At 37.0% G+C, this 21,495-nt stretch overlaps 1 protein-coding gene across 16 annotated transcripts in view; it reads left to right on the top strand.

The window, feature by feature from the left end:
- Window positions 1–21,495, top strand: part of ptprk (protein tyrosine phosphatase receptor type K) — a 259,761-nt gene that overhangs the window by 53,330 nt on the left and 184,936 nt on the right. For all 16 annotated transcript variants that reach the window (XM_073855763.1, XM_073855764.1, XM_073855768.1 and 13 more), the window contains one exon: window positions 6,133–6,255. In XM_073855763.1, coding sequence (XP_073711864.1) covers window positions 6,133–6,255 — 123 coding nt within the window. The remainder of the gene's footprint in view (window positions 1–6,132; window positions 6,256–21,495) is intronic.

Genomic DNA, 21,495 nt, shown 5'->3' with positions numbered 1-21,495 from the left:
TATTGAATTCTTTCTGTTTAAACTAAATTTTCTAGCAGGTGTTACAACAAACCCTCTGTTTGTATACAATGAACCCCATCTATGGGGTAAGTCGCAACGTTTGCACTCCTGTCACTTTTATTGTAACTGTACGATAATGGTAGGTCCCACAAACAAACTTTAAGGGGCCCTATTTTAACGATCTAAAGCAGGGGTCTCCAACGTGGTCAAAGCACATTCTATAAATAGTGTCAATTGTAATATTTATTTATTACATATTTTTTTATATTAGCTTGGCTTGGTTTGCTTATGTTAACATTTTAAACAATACTAAAACATATCAACAAGTAAAATAAAATTAAATAAAATCAACAAGTAAAATAAAAAAGTTTTGAGTAGACTATATCAAGAAGTAGCCCTCCAGATTGTTTTATCCATTGTGGTAACCCTTGCCCACAAAAAGGTAGGAGACCCTTAATCTAAACGCATGGGGCACAGTCTAAAAGAGCGTGTCCAAATCCACTTTTGCTAATTTAACAACGGGAAAAATGGTTTGTGCGCCTAGTGCACAGTCTAAAAGGCTTGTTCCTATTCTCGTAATGAGTGTTTTTTGCATAGATTATGTGTTTTGTTTAACAGCTGATTTACTGAAGGAAGTATGCAAATCAGTCAATGACACACATGCACACACGCATGTGTACTTATCTATCTAAATGAGGACATTCCACAGATTTTTGTTGTTTTTATAGAGCACTAGTTATAAACACTATAATCTAACACTAAAGCTGGAAGTATAGTTCTGTTTTTACGTAAATGCAAAGTTACGTGTACAGTAACTGCATACTTTGTTCATGTAGGTTGTGCCTGCACCTACAGGAAAATGTATTATGAAGCCCAGGAGATGCATTGCATTTTGTCGCATTGTGTATGCGCCGAATGTCTATGTACATGTATGAGTCAAATAATATGTTTCCAAGGCTGTGTGTACTACCTTGTGCGTACATTCGCATACATTAAAAGTCATTTATTGTTGCGTGTATGTTCTGTGTTTAGCTCTGCGTAGCCTGACATGCACCTTGCCAAAAATTTAACAATGTGTTCGTTCTATGCAGACCACAAGCTCTACGTTTAGTCTGCTAGAACCCCTCCCGTCAGGTAAAAAAAAAAGTGTCACATTTTTTCATAGGCATTTCTGCTTGCGATGGTAAGAACAATTATGTAAAAAGTTAAAGAGTAATTTAACTCCAACAAAAGTCACTATCTAATTATCTCCATCACTGCTGGTCTTCTCAAATTATACACAGCAAGTTGCTGCTGCTGCTGCTTCTTCGTTTGTGGGTTTACTGACCAAGCTGCTTCTGGGTTTACATGTACGTGACTGGACGATGATACAGAAGTATGAATGAAAAGTGCCGCGTAGCCTATGCTTCGATGCTACACCGTAGGACCTACGCACACCTGTAAAGACCCCTAACCCTAAAAATGTCAGCATTTTTACAGTAAATATAATATAAATATTTTATAAAATATAATATTTTTATAACGTTTTTTACAATTAATGACGTCCCCAAAGGGAGGTTTTTCTCAGGTTTGGCTCACTTTTGGTTACACATTTGTTCCCAGAAAATATAGGTACACACAGGCTTGTATCTGAAGAGTTTGGTTCCAAAACGCAATAAACGCCATTTTTGAAAAAAATGAGTTACTGCCAAAATCAGCATTATATCAGGTCAGTAGTTAAAAGTAAATTCTTAATTTTACGCAAAATCCAATATCCGCCGTGTTATTCTGTCATCTTTTCTCCCTTTTTTCCCAAAATGCGACAAACGCCACTGCTCCTTTTTTACAGAACGCAATAAATCCATTTCTGATATTACAGCCCACCGTTCACGCAATGTAAACAAACAATGGCGGACGCGCTGAGTACACGGAGTCCTGGTTTTCCTCATCTACTTTGTACTACGTGATCAACAAACAAAACAAAATAATACTTTAATTGCATCGCTAAACCTGTGATGGTTTTCTGTGATGGGAAAGAAACGTAAGCCATCAGCATCTAACAATTTCCCTGAGAGGCACTCGGGAGACGGGTGCTTGTTCTCCCGACAGCATCAAGCTTCTCATGCTAACACATTGACCCCAGAGGATCTTATGAAAAACTTTCCATAATTTTACTCAAAGTCAACGAAAATCGAGCAGGACCAAAAACATTTTACAGATGATCTCTGTGAAAGACGTTAAGCGAAGACGTCAAGTAACCGCAATGACAGGGTTCTTAATATGACAAAGTAAGTGTTTTGATTAATAACATTAATGTTTATATTTTTAATTAGTGTGTACAACTAGTCAACTAAATGAATATAACATGGCAAAGATGAATGCACATTTATATAGGCTATTGATTCAATAGATTTATAGCATTTTGAATAAAAACTTGTCATGGATTTATTGCATTTTGTGGAAAAAATAATCCGTTTTTATAATAAATCTTTGAAAATCAACTTATGGATTTGAGTTTTTTATGTTTTTATAACCTAAAGATGCTATGTGAAAGTTTGTAACAGAAAATAGTTGTTTTCATCTTGTCACTTTCTTGGTATAGAAAACACGTTTTTACCAAAATTTGTCAAAATGGATTTATTGCGTTTTGGAACCAAACTCTTCATATATTTACAGCCATTGGAAAGCAGTGGTGCATTCCAGTAATTTCATTTTGCAAATCAATTAGCAAATATTTCATGTAAATACTTTTTTTTAGAGCAGTCTTAAAACCATGACTCATTTTCTCTTCCTGTTTCTTTGACGTCATGGCTATGAGTGTTTGCAGCTAAAGAGTCTGATACTATGGTGGAGTGCCATCAGCAAATCAGATTTGAGCGTGTGCAGATAAACTGTCTTATAACATAATAGACCTTTTGAGTAAAACCCATCGATATAAAACTGTGCTAAACTTTATTGTGTGTGTGTGTGTCTGTGTGTTGTGGGAATTCAACCCATGAGCTGCCACTTGTGCTACAAGACAATAAAGCGTATGTTTGCCAAGCTTTCAGCACTTCTGGCTGTTTCTGTTTGTTAATATGTTGATGAGTCGCAGCTGATTTCTGCACACATGTGTAATGTGTATGAGGTAAATAAAGATTTCACCCCGAGTCAAGCATGCTGCCTGCAGTTTTGCATGCAGTTTGTAGAAGAACTAGCCAGACGTGTAGAGTAACAGCGCAGTATTGTGAACTTTGGTTAATGAGTTACAGTGCCTGGCACGCTGTCAGATAAGAAGTGAGTTTATGAGAACTTGAGAAGAAGTTAATATGAGGGAATTTCCAGAAAGAGTCCTGTTTTACACTCATCATAACTCATGTTGTTTTGAATTAGGGCTGCAACTAATGATTATTTTCATAATCTATTAATCTGGCGATTTTTTTTTTTAATTAAACAACTAATCGGAAAAAACATAAATATTTACTCAATTCAATTGTTCACGTATAGCTAAATAAGACACTAAATTAGGGTATTCATGTGTAATTTTAAAAGTACAAAAGCCACACAGTTTTACTAATATCTTTTTGATATTTTAAAGGAATATTCCATTTTCTTAAAAGAAAAATCCAGATAATTTACTCACCACCATGTCATCCAAAATGTTGATGTCTTTCTTTGTCCATTCGAGAAGAATTTGTGTTTTTTGGGGAGAGCATTGCGGGATTTTTCTCATTTTAATGGACTTTAATAGAGAGTTTCAATGGACTATAAACGACCCCAAACGAGGCACAAGGGTCTTGTCTAGCGAAGCGATTGTCATTTTTGACAGGAAAAATGAGAAATGTGCTCTTTTAAACCACAACTTCTCGTCTAGATCCGGTCCAGCGCGACCTAAAGTAAATGCGTAGTGACGTAGGGAGGTCACGTGTTACATATATAAAACGCACATTTGCGGACCATTGTTACCAATAAACAGACACAAAGCCTTAATTAGTATCAGTTGACATACAACAACGTAGGAACGGTCCTCTTTCAACACATTTGTAAACACTGGGGCGGAGTTTCGCGTTCGTCCTCTGTGACCTCTTGACGTCATGACGTATTGCGTGGGGTCACGCTGACGCATCACGACCGGATCTAGACGAGAAGTGGATATTTTTTATTTTTCTTGTCAAAAATGACAATCGTTTCGCTAGACAAGACCCCCATGCCTCGCCTGGGATCGTTCACAGTCATTTGAAACTCCGCTGAAAAAAAACTGTTAAGTGTTGAGTTAAGTATTAAATGTTGGGCTCTATTAAAGTCCATTAAAATGAGAAAAATCCTGCAATGTTTTCCCCAAAAAACACAATTTCTTCTCGACCGAACAAAGAAAGACACCAACATTCTGGATGACATGGTGGTGAGTAAATTATCTGGATTTTTCTTAAGAAAATGGAATATTCCTTTAAGCCTTAAATAAATAAAGTTTGTGCAGCTTTTAAATAGTAAAACATCTTTAAATGTCAAAATATTAAGACGTTTTGCCACAGATTAATAAACTCATTTTTATCTTCAAATTTAGACCTTGTTAAGAATGAACATTATTTATTATTAACAAAACAAATAAGCCGTTGTGACATGAAAGTGTTATACATACGTTGTAAAAGTAATAAAAACCTGGATTCCCCCCTTACTTTAAAACAGAAGATTAGTTTGTGGTCATACTGTTTTTATGAAAACCCAACAACAATTAATCAAATACAAACTCACTCATATTAAAGGAAATTAAACGTTTTTTAACCAGGGTTCTTTTCTTTCCGTCATTGCCCAGTCAGGGTTGCCAGATCCATGTAACAAAACCAGCCCCATGGCCATTAAAAAGTAGTCCAAAAGCATCCCAATGACTATTCACAGCCCACATACCAACAACTAATAAACCAAATCCTTCAATCTCTAACCCGCAGAAAAACATCAACCTGCAAAAATAGCTTAAAAGTAGCCAAATTCAGAACTCTGCCGAAAGGCAGAGGACCTGGCAACCCTACCTTGCCTTTTAACAGAGCAGGTCATCTGGTAAGAAGAAGGAGCGCCTGATAAATGTGCAGTTTGCGTTGTATGAAGATAAAGTGCCTGACTTTAAAGGAATAGTCTACCCTTTTGCTATATTAAACTATGTTATTCCCTCAAAAGACGAATTAATACATATCTATCTTTTTTCAATGCGTGCACTGTACAGCGCGACGTGAATGTGTTAGCATTTAGCCTAGACCCATTCATTCCTATGTCTAAGTTGAGGGAATAACATAGTTTAATATGGCAAAAGGGTAGACTATTCCTTTAATTATAAGCGCACAGTTCGCGTTGTATGAAGCAGACATGTGTCCGCGCTGTCCGACGATGCTGCGGGAGCATGTGACTAGGGCTGTCACAATGATTAAATAATCGTTTCATCGTGATTGTCTGACTTCATTGCGATGATTTCCGATCACCGCAATGATTGCACATCTCTTTAAAAAACACAAGGGGGAGCTGCAGCGCCTCTAAAAACGAGACAGTATCAGATAGCGCTCCTTAACTGACAGTGTAACACGATAAATTAATACAGTTGAAAAAAACTGCATTTAATAAGTAGTATGAACTGCCTGTTAAAACATACATTTCCAAAACAGCAATTCCAGATTTAGGGAAGTGAAGGATGCTATTCTTAAGGATTTATTACCGCCGGGTAAACCTTACAAAAGATTTAATTTAAATAATCACAACAATGTGTGAGAAATATTTCATGAACAAACGAAAAAAAATTGTAAGAATTACATGTCAAAGCAATAAAACAATGATCATCATAATCGTCAAAAACTTAAAACAGGCAATTAATCGTCATAATCGCACACAATTTATTAGACAATTAACCGTCAGCCAAATTTCATAACCGTGACAGCCCTAGATGTGACGTCACAGACCGACTAAGCGATGATGAATTATTGTCATTATTGATTTTTACTGATTAGTTGTTGCGGCCCTAGTTTTGATATTCACCCTAATATGCTAAATAAATACCATTTCACATACCATTCACATTACATACTCATCACAAAATATGTTTGCATTTGTGCCATTCACAGACAATGTTTTGCATCCTCGGGTGTTTGTGTGTTTGAGTTATCACTATAACTGTAACGTTTTCTGTTTCAGGTGGATGCAGTTTTGATGATGGACCTGCACAATGTGACTACCAGCAGGATCCTTACGATGATTTCGACTGGACTCACGTGAGCGCTCAGGAAGTTCCCTTCCTGCCCTCTGATCTGCCGCAGGGTGAGTCTCTTACAGAAACACTCATTCATCTAGTGTCCGTAACATGCCACGGCCTGGCTAAACTCATGCTTCATGAATCAGAGGCGAGCGGGGGTGTTTTGAAAGAATCCAGAACGTTTTCTGACAGGTGAAATGTGTGCTTTTTCTGCCCTCGGCCCCGTTCAAACCAAACCGTATACGGCAAATTCTGGGCGCTGATAACGCTGAAAGAAATTTCCGGCGGTGTTTTATCGCAAGAGCTTTTACTGTAGAGCTGAGAGAAAAAGGCAGGCGACAGAACATTAATCTTCCTATAAACTCAACTTTTGCTCTCTTTCTGAAAATACTTTGTCATTAACATGACAAAACCTGTGAAGTGCAGAAGGGATAAAGGCTTTGGTCGTTCACGACACAATTAAGCTTTTCAAACGCGACGTGAATGCGAGGGGATAGTGGAGCGTTTCGACCTTCGCCGCTCACCTCTCCTGCGCTTCATCGCTCGTTTTCAAACGGCTGATTCTGCTCAGGGAAATGAAGGCATTTCACTCTCGGCTATATTTCCTAATTAATAAGATATTAAGTTATTAATCAAGGCAGAAGAACATAGAAGGTCGTCAGCCTGCACTTTCACTCAGGTACACGTTCATTACAAGAGGACCTAAAGGAGAACGCTGCGGACATTGTCAGGACTTTGTGATAATGGCTGGAACAAATGAAGTGATCACACACACAATTATGGGTTTTATGCAGTGTTTTTTGCTGCGTTTCACAAGGTTTGCATGCAACAAAGTTAATTAATACAACGTGTGTGTGTCTGGGTGTGTGTTTGTGATGATAGATCATTGTCTTAGTAACACAAAGGTCATTGCTTGATCCGAGGATACACTCATACAATAAAATGTAATGCACTGCAAGTTGCTGTGGATAAAAGCGTCTTACAAACCATAAATGTAGTGTGTGTGCGTGTTTGTGTGTGTGTGTGTGTGTTTGTGTGTGTGTGTGTGTGTGTGTGTGTGTGTGTGTGTGTCTTTCCTCAGTCATTTAGATGACCTTCATCAGAATCATGTCTTATCTCCTGCTTTAAAAGCAGTGAATATAATACAGTAGCACCAAATGTGACCCGTGCTGGCAAAATGAGTCAGAATGAGCAAATTTTTTTAAAAAGAGGTTTTGAAATTCTCAGAATGAGCAAATTTTTTTAAAAAGAGATTTTGAAATTCTCCAAAACGATGTATGAATTTTTGGAATCTGACAAAAAATGACCTGTTTGAAGTCAGCAAAGTCAACTTTGATGAAAATTTGAGTTAAAGATTTTTAAAGGTTAAAAAGCTAAATCACTGCATCCATACCTAAAAATCACTCGTAAAAGTAATAGATTTAGCACACACACAGTCAAAAACAATACTACAGGAAAATAATATGTAAACTTTTTTTCTTTTATTGTTTGATTGACATTGAGACAGACAGTTTTAAGATCTACTGTAATGCAAGGATCTAATATAATGTTACACATCATATTTTTCTCAACAGTTAGCCAAACATTTACTTAAGACATAACATATTATATCTGTGTGAATTTTTGACACATATTTTTGAAACTGTAATTCTGTGTAGATGTCTACATATCGGGGTCGAGCACTCGCGCATCTGTGTTCATGCTTCAAATCTGTCACTAAGTCAGTTTTCGAGTCTTGTCACTCTTAATAACGTTTTTAACATCAATCAGGTCCCGGATTTGATCTCTCTTCATAAATCTTTTAACATTGAGGGAATTCCTGCACACTATTTTCCTGCATAAGTCCTGCATGTTTAAAAACTAAACCAAAATGTCACACACACATTTGGATGGAGACGCATCTTTGTATAAGGGTGTTTTCAGACCTGTAGGTCGATTGCTTTGCTCCCCAAACCGGGTGTTAAATTGCTACAATGTTGCAATTTCATCTTGGTTCTGTACTCATAAGGCAATATTTCAAATTGGACCAGACTTTGTTAATACATGTCATGTGCGAGTAAACTCTCACTTAAATGGATCATAATGCATCTGTTTATTTTCTGTGATTCCGCTCAAAGTTGTCTGTCAGGATAGACAGACAGCAGTTTTGTGGGTTTATTTTTTATTATTTTTGGTAACTACGGTTATATTACTTCATTATGGGCAGCTAGAATCAAAACTTAGGCGGGACAACATTCTTACCATGTACAGGGGCGTCATGCACCAATTTTTTTTAAGGGGGCACAGTGTGCACAAACGAAATATTATAGAGCCTTCAGTCTTTTCCATGGCACTTACATTTCTAACAATCTGAACACCCCTGCTTTCATGCAAAAACCTCCAAAATAAAAGTTTTGACTAACTTTCCTATCAAACACTATTTAATAGGTATAATGACATATTGGTATCCAATTTTTACATCTGAAACGGCATGTTTTATTTATTTAAGTTTTAATAAGTGACTTGTTTAATTGTGTCATTAATGCATTTTGCACAACATCTGCATTATCCTATAAAATTATTTTAAATCCATTAAGTATATAAGCAACGAAAATGACATAAGCTATAGCCACGTGATTGATTTAAATAATGATTTAAAAAATATGTAGATCAAATTATTAGAGGAACGGATTTTTGCATTAAATTTGCATTTACCTCATATGTGAGCATGTGTGATTCCACGCCCCCGTGAACTCTGGCGAACTTTGGCGTTGGACCAAGAAGATGAATCTAGAAGTCTACTAATATAACGTTGAGACTGTCACATTCTAAACCATACTTTTTCTACACAGAGGAGGTAAACTGCTCATTACCGTACCGTACCGTAGCGTTTTTTTTTTTACACATTTTAATTCCTCAGATAGCAAAATGCTGCAGCAACAGCAAAGAGCCCATGAGCGCTTAGACGCTAATGACGTCTGCGCCTGCCGCCATAATAAAGAAATGTTACATGATCAAAACACGATCAAAACGGCGAAAACCTCAGAAAAGTGACTAGCATGCAGCACAGAATTGATTATATTGTGCATAATAAACAGATTAAATGACAAATAAAAGATTAATGGACGCTTCTTTGATTTTGAGGTTGCATGCAAAATCCATTTGGCTAAAAAAAAAAAAAAAACAAGGGGGCACGTGCCCCCTCAGTTTGAATGGGCATGACGCCTCTGACCATGTACCTATTGCGGAGAACAGCAATTAGAAGATATTTCGTAAGGAACAAGTGCGCTTTGCTTTTGAATGGAGTTGAAGTGCTCACCAGAATTCATCACCAAAGAGCTATCAGGTATGTTCATGGTTAATAAAAGCAATAAGACAGCCTGTTCATAACGGACCGGTCCAGAGTTCATTTGCAATCGGGCCGAGACCACCCTATTCGGGCGGCCTCGGAGCAGTCGTTTTGGTGCGGATCCGAGTGTGATTGCCGTGTTCACGTATGCCTAAACTAGGGGTGGGCAATAAATCGCCTGCGATTCTCATCAGTAAAGCCGGTTTCGTGATAAGTAGTAGACCGGCTTTACTGATGAGATACGCATGAGAATTTCAAGCGATTTATCGCCCACCACTAGCCTAAATGAACCAAACCAAGGGAGAAAACGCACCATGTTCTGATAAGCATTCAGGATGGTACACCTCTCAGAAAACATACAAATAAAGATCATATTAGATGTTTAATGAATATTTAGAACTTTGGGATCGCTAGGCGAGGGCTTAATGAACTTATTTTTATGAAAACCTCAGTTTCCACAAAAAATCTACTTTTATACTTTCTTTTGCCTCTAGCTTAAAATTAGACGGTACGCATTCTGACTAATTTTGCTAGCACGGGTCACATATGTTCACATGTTTTCTGTTTTATTCTACTGCTCTGTACAATCAGAAAAAAATTTGGTTTCTTGAAGCACCATCTGTATTTCCATCATTTTAAACATTCACAAGATTCATTGCCTGATTCATCCTTCAAGTAGGAACGTTTGCAAGCAAGCAACAATACAATTGTACAGTGAACGCACCTTTCTGGAAAATCAAGGACAAGCCTGCTTCTTATCATCTTTATTTCTCCATCATTTCACCCAGAAGACACGCACATTTCTCTCCTTGCTGTCATTAAAAGCAAAAAACTTGAAGTCGAGTGGCATTCAAGTGGATCTCTTTATGAAACATCTCACATTGAGATGTCTCCATTGAGGACTGTTATATTCACCTCATAAACAGACATTTGAGTGTTTCATGGGTAAACACAGATTTTCATGCTGTTTTAGAAGGACACGCTGAAGACGGCGAGCGCTGCTGCATTGACCTGTGGGTGCCACTTGAAGAATGTTTAGAGATATCTGCCGATGTTCTCCAGTTTGCTTTCAGATGCCTGGAAACTGAATGAAGGTTATTGTAGTTCACACAAACCGTGAGCCAGATGAAGTCAAACCCACATCATTCCAGTGCAGGGAGTTGCCCTGGCATGAGTCTGCTCTTATCATTAATCCAACCTCTGCTTCGCTTTACTGACATTTTCTGCAAAGAGTTTTTAAGTGCTCCATTTGTAGCAGTTTTGGGGAAACTAATTAAAAACAGATTTTGACGCTAAATAAAGGCAGTAGTGCTTTTATTGTGCAGTTAATAATCGATTTACAGCCGTATTTAGCTGATACAAAAACACTGTAATGTACACATTTACACAAACATATGGAAAAATACCAGGCTGGGATGTTTAGTGAACACTGAATAAGCATTTAATGACAAATGAATAGTTTTTTATAGTTAAAAAATAACTACACAGGCTCATTGGAACAATATACCTGAAGTTCATTTTGTTATGTATCGCTGTATGTTTCGGTTGACATATCCACTAGTGAAGCTGGGGGTGCTTGTTTTTACTCCATTTTGATGTGGGTTCATTTAAGGTTACAAAGCAGACAACAATGAACATTGTTGGCGTATATATTTATCAGTTTATGCTTGTGTGACTGTGGCCGCGATTGCCAGGGGCCCCGCAACAAGATGAGGGCCCTACATGCATTAAAATTATTTTGTCATTGCACCAATCTCATGGACGCGATCAGCAAGCATGCACAGGGACCTTATTAATTTAAAAATGGATCACAAAGACGGTAGATGGAAAAAAACCCACAGGGATTAATAATAGGATAAATTCTCCACACAACAATTGACAGTGAAATGATAATAAATACAAAACATTATTATAAATAAAGCCATAAAACATTACAAAACAAAAAATGAGTGGGCTAATTGCAGGAACTTGTAAAAATTGCGGGAACTTGCAAAAACGGTGAGAATTTGCAAAAACTGTTTGCAGCTTTTGCAGCTTTTCATTGATGTTCACGTAGGTAATTACGTCACTTCATAACATTCCCATGGCAAACAGGGGACATGGTTGCTCTTGTAAGTACTTACAAAATTTTTCAGCTTTCTGCTAAGATATATGTGACTTTTTGCTACAAAAATGCGAGATTATGAAATCATGCAAGCCCCGAATATTATGGGGGCGAAGATCTGCAATTTACTTGGCGAAAGTGCAGTGTATTAAAAAAAATTGTCAGCAACATAAATATGCGGACTTTAGCTGATTATGCATTGAATCATGCGATCGCATAATCGCGTTTTTCTGAAGGGACTTGCATTATGTTAATGACGCACTTGGGGAGGTGTGTCTCATTGCGCATTAATGTTTACGTTACATCTTTCAATAAAGATAACAACAATACTTAATTTAGTGAGGTTGCAGTGGTAGGCTTTTGCTAAACTATGGCTTTAAAATGGTACATTTCAGGAGCTAAAGAGAAAAGCAGAGGAAGAAAAGTAAAAGTGTTTTCTTCTTTGCATTTTAATGCGTATGCTAATTTTAAAACAAAAGAAAAATGTCCATCACCCTTTCTAAATTAACCCACATGAAAAAAAAATATTATACTATATCATCTACTGTAGTAAACTGTAGTAAAATTCTTCAAAAACAGTATACAGAATATGCTATAGTTATTATTCTGTATTAATATCCATGATATTTGTATTGATACATACAGTACTGTAGAGTACTAACAACATTGCTTAATATGTTGCACTTCTACACTTAAAGTGTATGTTGCAGGTTAACCACCACTGTCGATTAATGGGTACATAAATCACTCAAGATATGTGTATAATTTTTAAAATGTCTCAAAAATGGTCTTAAAGACCACTTTTTTTACGTTTTTGGTATTAACGGTTTTTTTAACGCAATTCTGCGATGATGTCACGTTGGGTAGAAGTGAAGAAAGACTCAGGCAGAGCCATAGAGATAGATGAGACATTTATTGCTGTTTAATACTTGCGTATATAATTTGGAAATCATATATACATCGTAGGAAATATATAATGTGTTATACTGTAAAGTTACCTTGCTAATTATTATTTATGATATATGTGGAGATAAATAAAACTTCGCAAATCTGCTGATTTGATCCATTCATGTCCTGACCACCAGGCTAGAGATTTTTAAACATCCTTAATCCACACTTACTAGTCTATCAAATAATATCTCAAATATATTGTTTTGTGAAATAAAAGGATGCTTTGTTATATTGTTTATGCGATTATAATGAATCACACGATCATTTTATACGCAGCAGCAGTCAGCAGCTGCAGCACACTCGGATCCGACCGCATACATACTGTAATAAACAGGCGTTCGGCGGCTTTTTACATCACGACAGGCTAAGCCATTTGAGGAGGAACCGCTCATTGATCACCGTATTTTTATAAATCCTGTACATGTTTGGACCTGCCGAACAGGTTGAGCACTTTTATATACTTTATTGAGCAGAGAGGCTGCCTGCACAGTTTGACCAGCGGGCTGCGGGAACCGGCGCACATCACGCCGCCAGACGGTGTTGCTAATATAACTCGAAATGTATAACTATTATCAGATCGGCCCGGGAAAGTCCCGACTCTCTCGATTGCCATTCCGCTACTGGCTGTAAGAAAGTGAGTGCGTTTGGGTCGCTGGTACCCGCGAACAGACGTGACGTGCTTCACTCACCTTCCAGGATTAGAGACATGCTGCCAAAACCGTTTGTGCTGAAGATCGCATAAAGTTACACCCATTTCAGGCAGGATCATGGACCCCCTCAAGCCAGCATGCACGAGTATGTTAATTGTTTGTTTACTTTCTACACGAAGATATGCTAACGTTATGCTATCTGGCTGTCTGCCTATCTCTCTATACTAGCCTATCCATCTGTCTGTCTATCTGTCTGTCTATCTATCTGTCTATCTATCTTATCTATGTATCTATCTTATCTATGTATCTATCTATCTATCTATGTATGTATGTATGTATTTATCTATTATCTGCGCTATCAGAACTGTACTTTACTCGTCTTTCTATAGTCATTCTCAATGCTCTCAAGGCGGCTTTGGTCAATTCTCTCCCCAGCGTGACGTCATACAGTGCGTTGTGAGGGAAAGGAGAATCATTGCAAATTGCTGTACTTTTTCATACTTTTTCGGGTTTTGTGATACCCAACAACATAAAATACAATGGATAACAGTTTAAATGTTTATTATCAACAAGCAAATTGCACAAATTCGTTGAAAAATTTTACCTGCAAAACGCCCTTTAAATATATTAAAATATAAAAATATATTTTTGTCTGATTTAATTTCACTTGTCAAATTGCAATGCTATAAAAAATGTTACACCAGTGGTGCCCATTTTCATAGTCATGACGTCGTTACTGTCATTATTGATCGTGTTTGATTGATCTATGTCAAAAACTTTTTATTTACAAGAAGCACATTGGCAGGTCACAACAATAAACAAACACGATGTGCATAAGCTCACAAGACATAAATAATTCCAGTTTCTTGTGTCTTTTTTGGAAACACCCATTAAACATTCACAGTGCTGGAGGAAAATGTAAGTGAGCCCATGGACTAATTACTTTATTGAAAGCTTTTTTTGTCAGAAGCTGGCAAACTGGAGTCCAATTAATAAAATGAGTTTAAATGTGTAGTTTAGTGCAACTCTGATTGATATTAAGACACTCACACATGTTAAGATTGCTGTTCTTAAGAAGCATCAGCTCTTCTGAACCATGCTCTTATAAAGATATCTGATCAAGAGATGTTGCACTCCATAAGGCTGAAAAGGGATACAAAACAATCTCAAAATGTTTAGACCTCCCTCAGTCTACACTTAGACAAATTGTCTATAAATGGAGACAGTTAAATACTGTAGCTACCCTTCCTAGAAGTGGGCGCACAGTCGAGATGACTCCTAAGACACCATGCAGAATACTCAATGAAGTAAAGAAGAACCCACGAGTAACAGCTAAAGGCTTGAAGACATCATTGGAATGGGCACACAGCTCTGTTCCTGAGTCTACCATACGCAAGTCTTTGGACAGGCACGGTGTTTATGACAGTACACCACGGAGGAAGCCGCTGCTCTCCCGAAAAACATTGCTGTGAGCCTGAAGTTTGCAAAAGAGCACCTTGGCAAACCCCAGTGCTGCTGGGAAAATATTTTATGGATTGATGAAACAAAAGTTGAATTTTTGGGGGAAAATGTTATGGCGCAAAATGGGCACAGCTTACCAACATCAAAACATCATCCCAACAGTGAAGTATGGTGGAGAGAACATCATGATTTGGGCTTGCTTTGCTGCCTCATGGCCTGGACCACTTGCCATCATCGAGGGTAAAATGAATTATTAAGTTAAAAAAAATCCTACAGGATAATGTCAGGGTGGCTGTCCACCAGTTGAAGCTCAGTAGAAGTTAGTTAATGCAACAGGACAATGACCTTAAGCATTGTAGTAAATCCACTACAGACTGGCTAAAGAAAAACAAAATGCGCCATTTGGAGTGGCCTCAAAGCCCAGACCTTAACCTGTGGAATGACCTCAAGAGAGCGGTTCACACCAGACATCCTACAAACGTGTCCGAGTTAAAGCGGTTTTGTAAAGGGGAATGAGCAAAAATTGCTTCTGAACGATGCGCAGGTCTGATTCAGAACTACTGAAAGCGCTTGCTTGAAATGAGGCTCAACAAGCTGTTAAATCCAAGGGTTCACTTACATTTTCCTCCAGAACTATGAATGTTTAATGGGGGTTCTCAAAAAAGACACAAGAAACTAGAATTATTTGTGTGTTGTCACCTCATGCACATTGTGTTTGTCTATTGTTGTGACCTAGATGAGGATCAGTTCACATTTTATGGCAAATCACAGTAGAAAACCAGTTTATTCCTAGGGGTTCAGATACTCTTTCTTGCCACTGTATATCTGTATGTTTTATTAAAGTGCAAGGACACCCACATGTCGGTTACTGTGCTTGCACAACGGCACTTTTTGGCTGTGTGTGGCTAGTTTCTTTCAATCGGGTCGTTGGGAGGCGTTCCTAATTGTGGTTGTTTTAGTAACAACTGAGTAACCAAATGAGTAACTGTCCTCTCAATAAATGACGAAAGGCCGATGACTGCTTCACTCTCATTGGTTGTCGCACTGCCGAAAGTTGCTCGTCATTTGCATGAAGTTGAACTGTTCTCAACTTTGTTGCATAGCTGGACACAGCCACTTCCTGACGTCAACAGCTACTGTCGCTCGTGTCGCCGGAAATCGGCAAGCTAAAATAAAATGAATGAGATTGCGTCGCTGCCCATTATAGTTTTCAATGATTATTATCATCATAGTTTACATTAACATGCGCATTGTGTGCTTTTCATCACATAAGATGGTTTATGGGCTTCACTTTGCGCGAGAGAGATGGGACAGGCTCCTTCTAGCACCTGAAATTGTAATGCGTATGATTCGGGCTCTTCCTTGCACATGAGCATGTAATATATGCAACGTAAATGTAGACAGATACGTATGACGATTGAGCCAGGGTTGTAAAGGGAAAATCTGATTGTTGTCACAGTTGAACACAATGAAACCGCAATCTAGTGTTCTGTACATGTTGATAAAATATCCTGTTGGAAAATTTATTTTAAAATGAGCCAGACATAAATAGAGAAATATAGTTAGTTACATTAGTAGTAGTTAGTTTAAGTTCCTCATTCTGTAACACTGGTATTTATGAGTGTTTATCAGCCTGAGAGCTCTGTATTGTGTGGTTATGTGCTTTTGAAGGTCTTCAGCGAGTCGTGTGATTTTGAGCGCTTTAAGATCGCTCGAGAGGACGAGCATTTCACCACAGTGACAGAGTTTTCCGCTCTACATCTCCTGGTCAGTGTTTGTCAGACAATAGGGACCGTTCTTTTGTAATGTGGGTCACTGTCATGAATGAGAGCCGTCACACCGGGCTTTTTTGCTGGCCTGTAAAAAAAGAGGGTTATTCGGTAGGCAGTCCTGATGTGGGTTTGTATAGGTGCTTCACTGGTTAGTGTTGTGCGACGTGTGTGACAGCCATCTTGTTTGTGTGATGTCAGCCATCTTGTTGACAGCATCAATGTTACACTGAAGTTGTGTTTTGATAGCAGCTGACAGCGTATGTTTACTTTATGTACATCATCTAATGCAGATTTACAAACGACTTGAATGCATTGCAGTTCACACTGCAGTTACAGTTAATATGATAAAGTCATTGGAAAATTAATATAAGTTATTTTTTGTTACAGTGGTAACTAGTGGTCGACCGATATGGGTTTTTTTATGGCCGATACCGATATTAAGAAAGCTGTATGGCCGATGTGAGGCCGATATAACACAAATGTAATTACAGTAAATAAGAGACAAACAGAAAATTGGTGAAACTAAACGGTTTATCACTAGTGGCAACTAATATAAGTTAATATTGTAATAATAACTTTGGTAATTGTGGTATTTTGGCAGAGATGATGGTGGTATTTTGGTGAATGGGTCAGTAATACTATCATGAACAAAAGCATGTAATACTATCATGAACAAAAGCATGGTTTTAATATCTTCACCACATACACAAGAAAGATTACGACCAACACGACAAACACATTCACACAATAAATCTCTTCTCATCTTGTGAAGGTCGAGGGTTTGAGGGTTTTCGTCTCTGAACAGCAGATGGGCTTCGGGGTTCAGACCGGCCGTTCTTCCCTTCACTGCGGGAATTTAACTTCACTGCCAAATAACCAACAGGCCATTTTGAGTTATTCACATTTCGTAAGCAATCAAAGAGAGGATGAGTTTGACAGAAGTGTTGTCTCTCTGTGAATGTTGAGTGATAACAGATCTGCTGATATTTCCATACAACTACTCATTGTGTCACTGTGCAATTCAGTGTCATCTGTAGCTGTTAACTGCTCGGATGGAGCTTTACTTGAAAGACACGTAACAGAAAAGAGAAGATTTTCTGCATACAACCGAATACGTATAAAGATAAGAGATATGATATATAAGATATGCTTATAAATATGTTTAAAATATATGTAACTGCTATTTATATTAATGCATTTCACGTTTTAAAATACGAATATTATACACACAACATTTTACAACCACACACAACTAGAAGGATCAGATAAAATTTACATTCTGCATTTGTTATATGCTCAGCCAGTCCCTGTATAGACCAACAAAAACCATTGTTTTAAAGTGCACCTATTTTTATTGCTAAAAACAATGTTATTTTGTGTTCGCGTGGTTTATGGTAAAAAACATTATTTTCCACAAACCATACATTTTTGTTGCTCCAGATAAACTGCTTTCCTCAAACGTATTTATTTTGTTCAAAGCTCATTGATCTGAAAAGCGCTGTGTTCCTGGCCAGCAAATCTGTATGTTGTGATTGGTCTGAATACCTCTGACGTCAGCCGGAAATGGAACGCTCCTTACCATGTTTGAAAGATTCGCTCACAATGCAATGCTAACAGGAGTTAATTTACAGGCTGGTATTCCAAGCGGTAGGAATTATGACCAGCATCCTGATACAAAACAACAGGTGTAAACTAAGCGGATCCATGTAGACACAGATCTTCTTGACAATGTTGTTGTGTGTATGTGGACATTTTATTTACTACATCATTGTCGTATAAGCCTAACATTAAAAGTGGATTTGAGGGGGAAAATCTGTGTTACAGAAGTGGAAAAAATGACTACATGAGATGTTTCCATGTTTTTTCCTGATGGGTCCGGGCGTGTCGCAGGGTTTGAGGTTGTGTGGGTTTTGGCTGGGTTCTTTAAGAGTGCATAATGTGATGATGATGATTTTCTTCTGTTCAGTCATGCTCTGATTGTGTTAATGCTCTGCACATTTAACACACACAACATCTGAAATGAGACGTGGAGATTTCTGTTCAACAGATCAGATGATCAATGCTTGATGTCATTGCTGAATGAATAGTTTCCTTCTGTCCTTAATAATATCCATTATTTTCCTTCATCTCTCTCGTAATGCTGTTACTCCCCTTTTTACTAAATAGAAAATGTTTAAAGAAATCAGGTCATACATTTTTTTCATCTTTGTTCCTCATCTAATCTTATACGAATGTTAATGCCAAAACACTTACTCTGACTTCCAGTTTTTAAGAAACTTTACATGTAAATGAGCAGAACTGCTTCTATTTATTAATTTTCCTTTTTCTTTTAACTTATCCATCTTGCAATAAAAGTATCTTCGTAAAATATCACATGGTGAAATCAGTTTGAAGCACTCAGAGATGCTGTTAAACTTTATCCGCTTGTTCCTTATGTTCTTTAGCAGGATGTTATTATAGTAAATCAGTGTAGAAAATGACTTTTTACCAATGCTTACTTGTGTAAAACTATAGTTAATTGTTGTTTTGTAAATATCCAGTTGTACCGCGTTTTTATGGGACTGTGAAAGTCTTTTACATTGTACACTGCAAAAATTACTTTCTTACTTAGTGTTTTTGTTTTAAAATCAAGATTTTATTGATGAGTAAAATTATCTAAGAAAATAAGTCTAGTTTTAGAAAAAAATATATAAAATTTTTAGTGAATTTGTGCTTAAAACAAGCAAAAACAAAAAAAAATCTGCCAATGGGGTAAGCAACATTTTTCTGCATTGTTTATTGAATTAAGTGTAAAATATTTTTTCTTACTCTATTGGCACATTTTTATTTGCTTGTTTTAAAGGGGACATTTTACAATACTTTATTTACATGTCAAATAAATCTTCGGTGTCCCCAGAGTATGTATATGAAATTCTAGCTAAAAATGTCATATCGATAATATATTATAACATGTTAAATTGTCATTTAACATGCAATGAGCTGATCTCCGCACTAAATGGCAGTGCAGTGGTTGGATAGTGCAGATTAAGGGGTTTATTATCCCCCTCTGACATCACAAAGGGAGCCAAATTTCACTGACCTATTGTTTTACATGCTTGGAGAGAATGGTTTACCAAAACCATTTGTTTACCCTCTACCTCTTTCCTGTACCTCTACCTCAAAACTAAGTTACTGGGTTGATCTTTTTCACATTTTTCAAAGTTGATAGAAGCACTGGGGACCCAATTATAGCACTTAAACATGGAAAAAGTGAGATTTTCATGATATGTCCCCTTTAAGCACAAATTCACTTAAATGTTATGTTTTCTCTTATTTTTTTAGGTCATTTTTTAGCATTGAATTTTTGCATTGAAAACAAGACAAAAATACTAAGTAAGAAAGTCATTTTTTTGATTTACAATCAACGATTAACAATTTATTTTTTGTTGTATAAAATTTTTTGTATTTGCTTTCGTGTGTCAGTTAAATATGTCAATATAGATTTTTGATATGAACATTGATTTCAAAACAGATTGAACGATCTACACAGATATGTGAGCACTATGAGTTGGTGTTTAGCTGTTGGACAGCATTTCTCTTTTGTTTTGTTTGAGAGGTCAGATGTTAGTTGTGTACTACAGTTTTAGTTTTTTCTCTAATGTTGGGCTTCATACTAAAATATATTACTACAGCTCTGCACTCACTACAGCAGCAGAAGTGAGCATTAAAGTGCATTGTGTTGGGTTCACGTGGTTTGGACAGGTGGTCAGACTCAGTTCTGTGATATGTTTCCCTTTCTCTGTAGTTTTAGTGATTAATGAGTAGTTCACACAAACCTTCCAGCACGTGTTGGTAAGGTAGCCCTTCAATAAATCAGAAATCTGCCACAGGCTCCTTCATTCTCTGCCAGGAACTGTTGGCTGAATGGTTATGCCATCTGGAGGTTCTGGTTAGTTCACTTGGCTGACCTTTGACCCTTTGGGTTGTGTGAGAAATAAATGTTTACCCAACAGGCATTTATAGAGGAAACAGCAGGACACACATTAACATCACCTGAAGTCATTCGTGTCTTACTGTGACTCTGCAATTATTACAGTAAGATGTGAAACGACTTTGTAATCCGAGACTTTATTCTGACTCGAGGGTGATAAGAGTTTTGTGAAATGTTTGTTACATTTCTGTGTTTAACTCTTTCTCCGCCAGTGTTTTTAAAAAAAGTTTTCTTTAAATATATAAACATACAATATATCAAATGAAAGAACAAAAAAAATGTTTTCATCCTATCTACATTTGTTCTCTTTTTATCACTTCTCAAATAGGACTGTTACAATTATGAAATTTGGCTGATAGTTAATTGCCTAATAAATTGTGACGATTATGATGATTAATTGTCTCTTTTATTCCTTTGACATTTAATTAAATAATTTTCACACATCGTTGTGATTATTTAAATTAAAGCGTTTGCAATGTTTACGTAGCAGTGAATATTAAATCACATAACACATATTAAAAATTAATTATTTAATGAAAATAGTTCATACTGCTTATTAAAGTTTTGCAGCATTTCTTTAAATGCTGTTTTTCCCACTGTATTAAATGGCTTTGCAATGTAATGTAATGTAGTTAAGGTACATCTGATACTGTCTCGTTTATACAGGCGCTACAGCTCCCCCTTGTGTTTTGTAGAGAGATGTGCAATCATTGCGGTGATCTAAAATCATTGCAATGAGGTCAAACGATCGCGATGAGATGATTATTTAATAATTGTGACAGCTCTACTCTAAAATATGGTTAGGTTTCTTCAAAAATACCAAATTTGTAGCAAAAAGCTAAAATAATTGCAATAATTGCATTTTTTTTACTGTTTTTAGATCAGTGGATGCTTAAGTGTTTTATAAGTTGGGTAAGAGCACCACTTAGTGGATAATAGCGAAAATTGGATTGCCGTAAAAACTGGTCATTGGCAGGAAAGAGTTAAAAAGCTTGGGTCTTGAATTGTAGTGTAACTGTATTAGCGTTTTTTTCTTAATGGTCGACATAACTCGTCAATGGCGGGGAAA

The sequence above is a fragment of the Misgurnus anguillicaudatus genome, chromosome 18 (assembly GCF_027580225.2).
Source record: "Misgurnus anguillicaudatus chromosome 18, ASM2758022v2, whole genome shotgun sequence".
In the NCBI taxonomy this organism is placed as follows: domain Eukaryota; kingdom Metazoa; phylum Chordata; class Actinopteri; order Cypriniformes; family Cobitidae; genus Misgurnus; species Misgurnus anguillicaudatus.
This window is presented reverse-complemented; position numbering and strand designations above follow the sequence as displayed.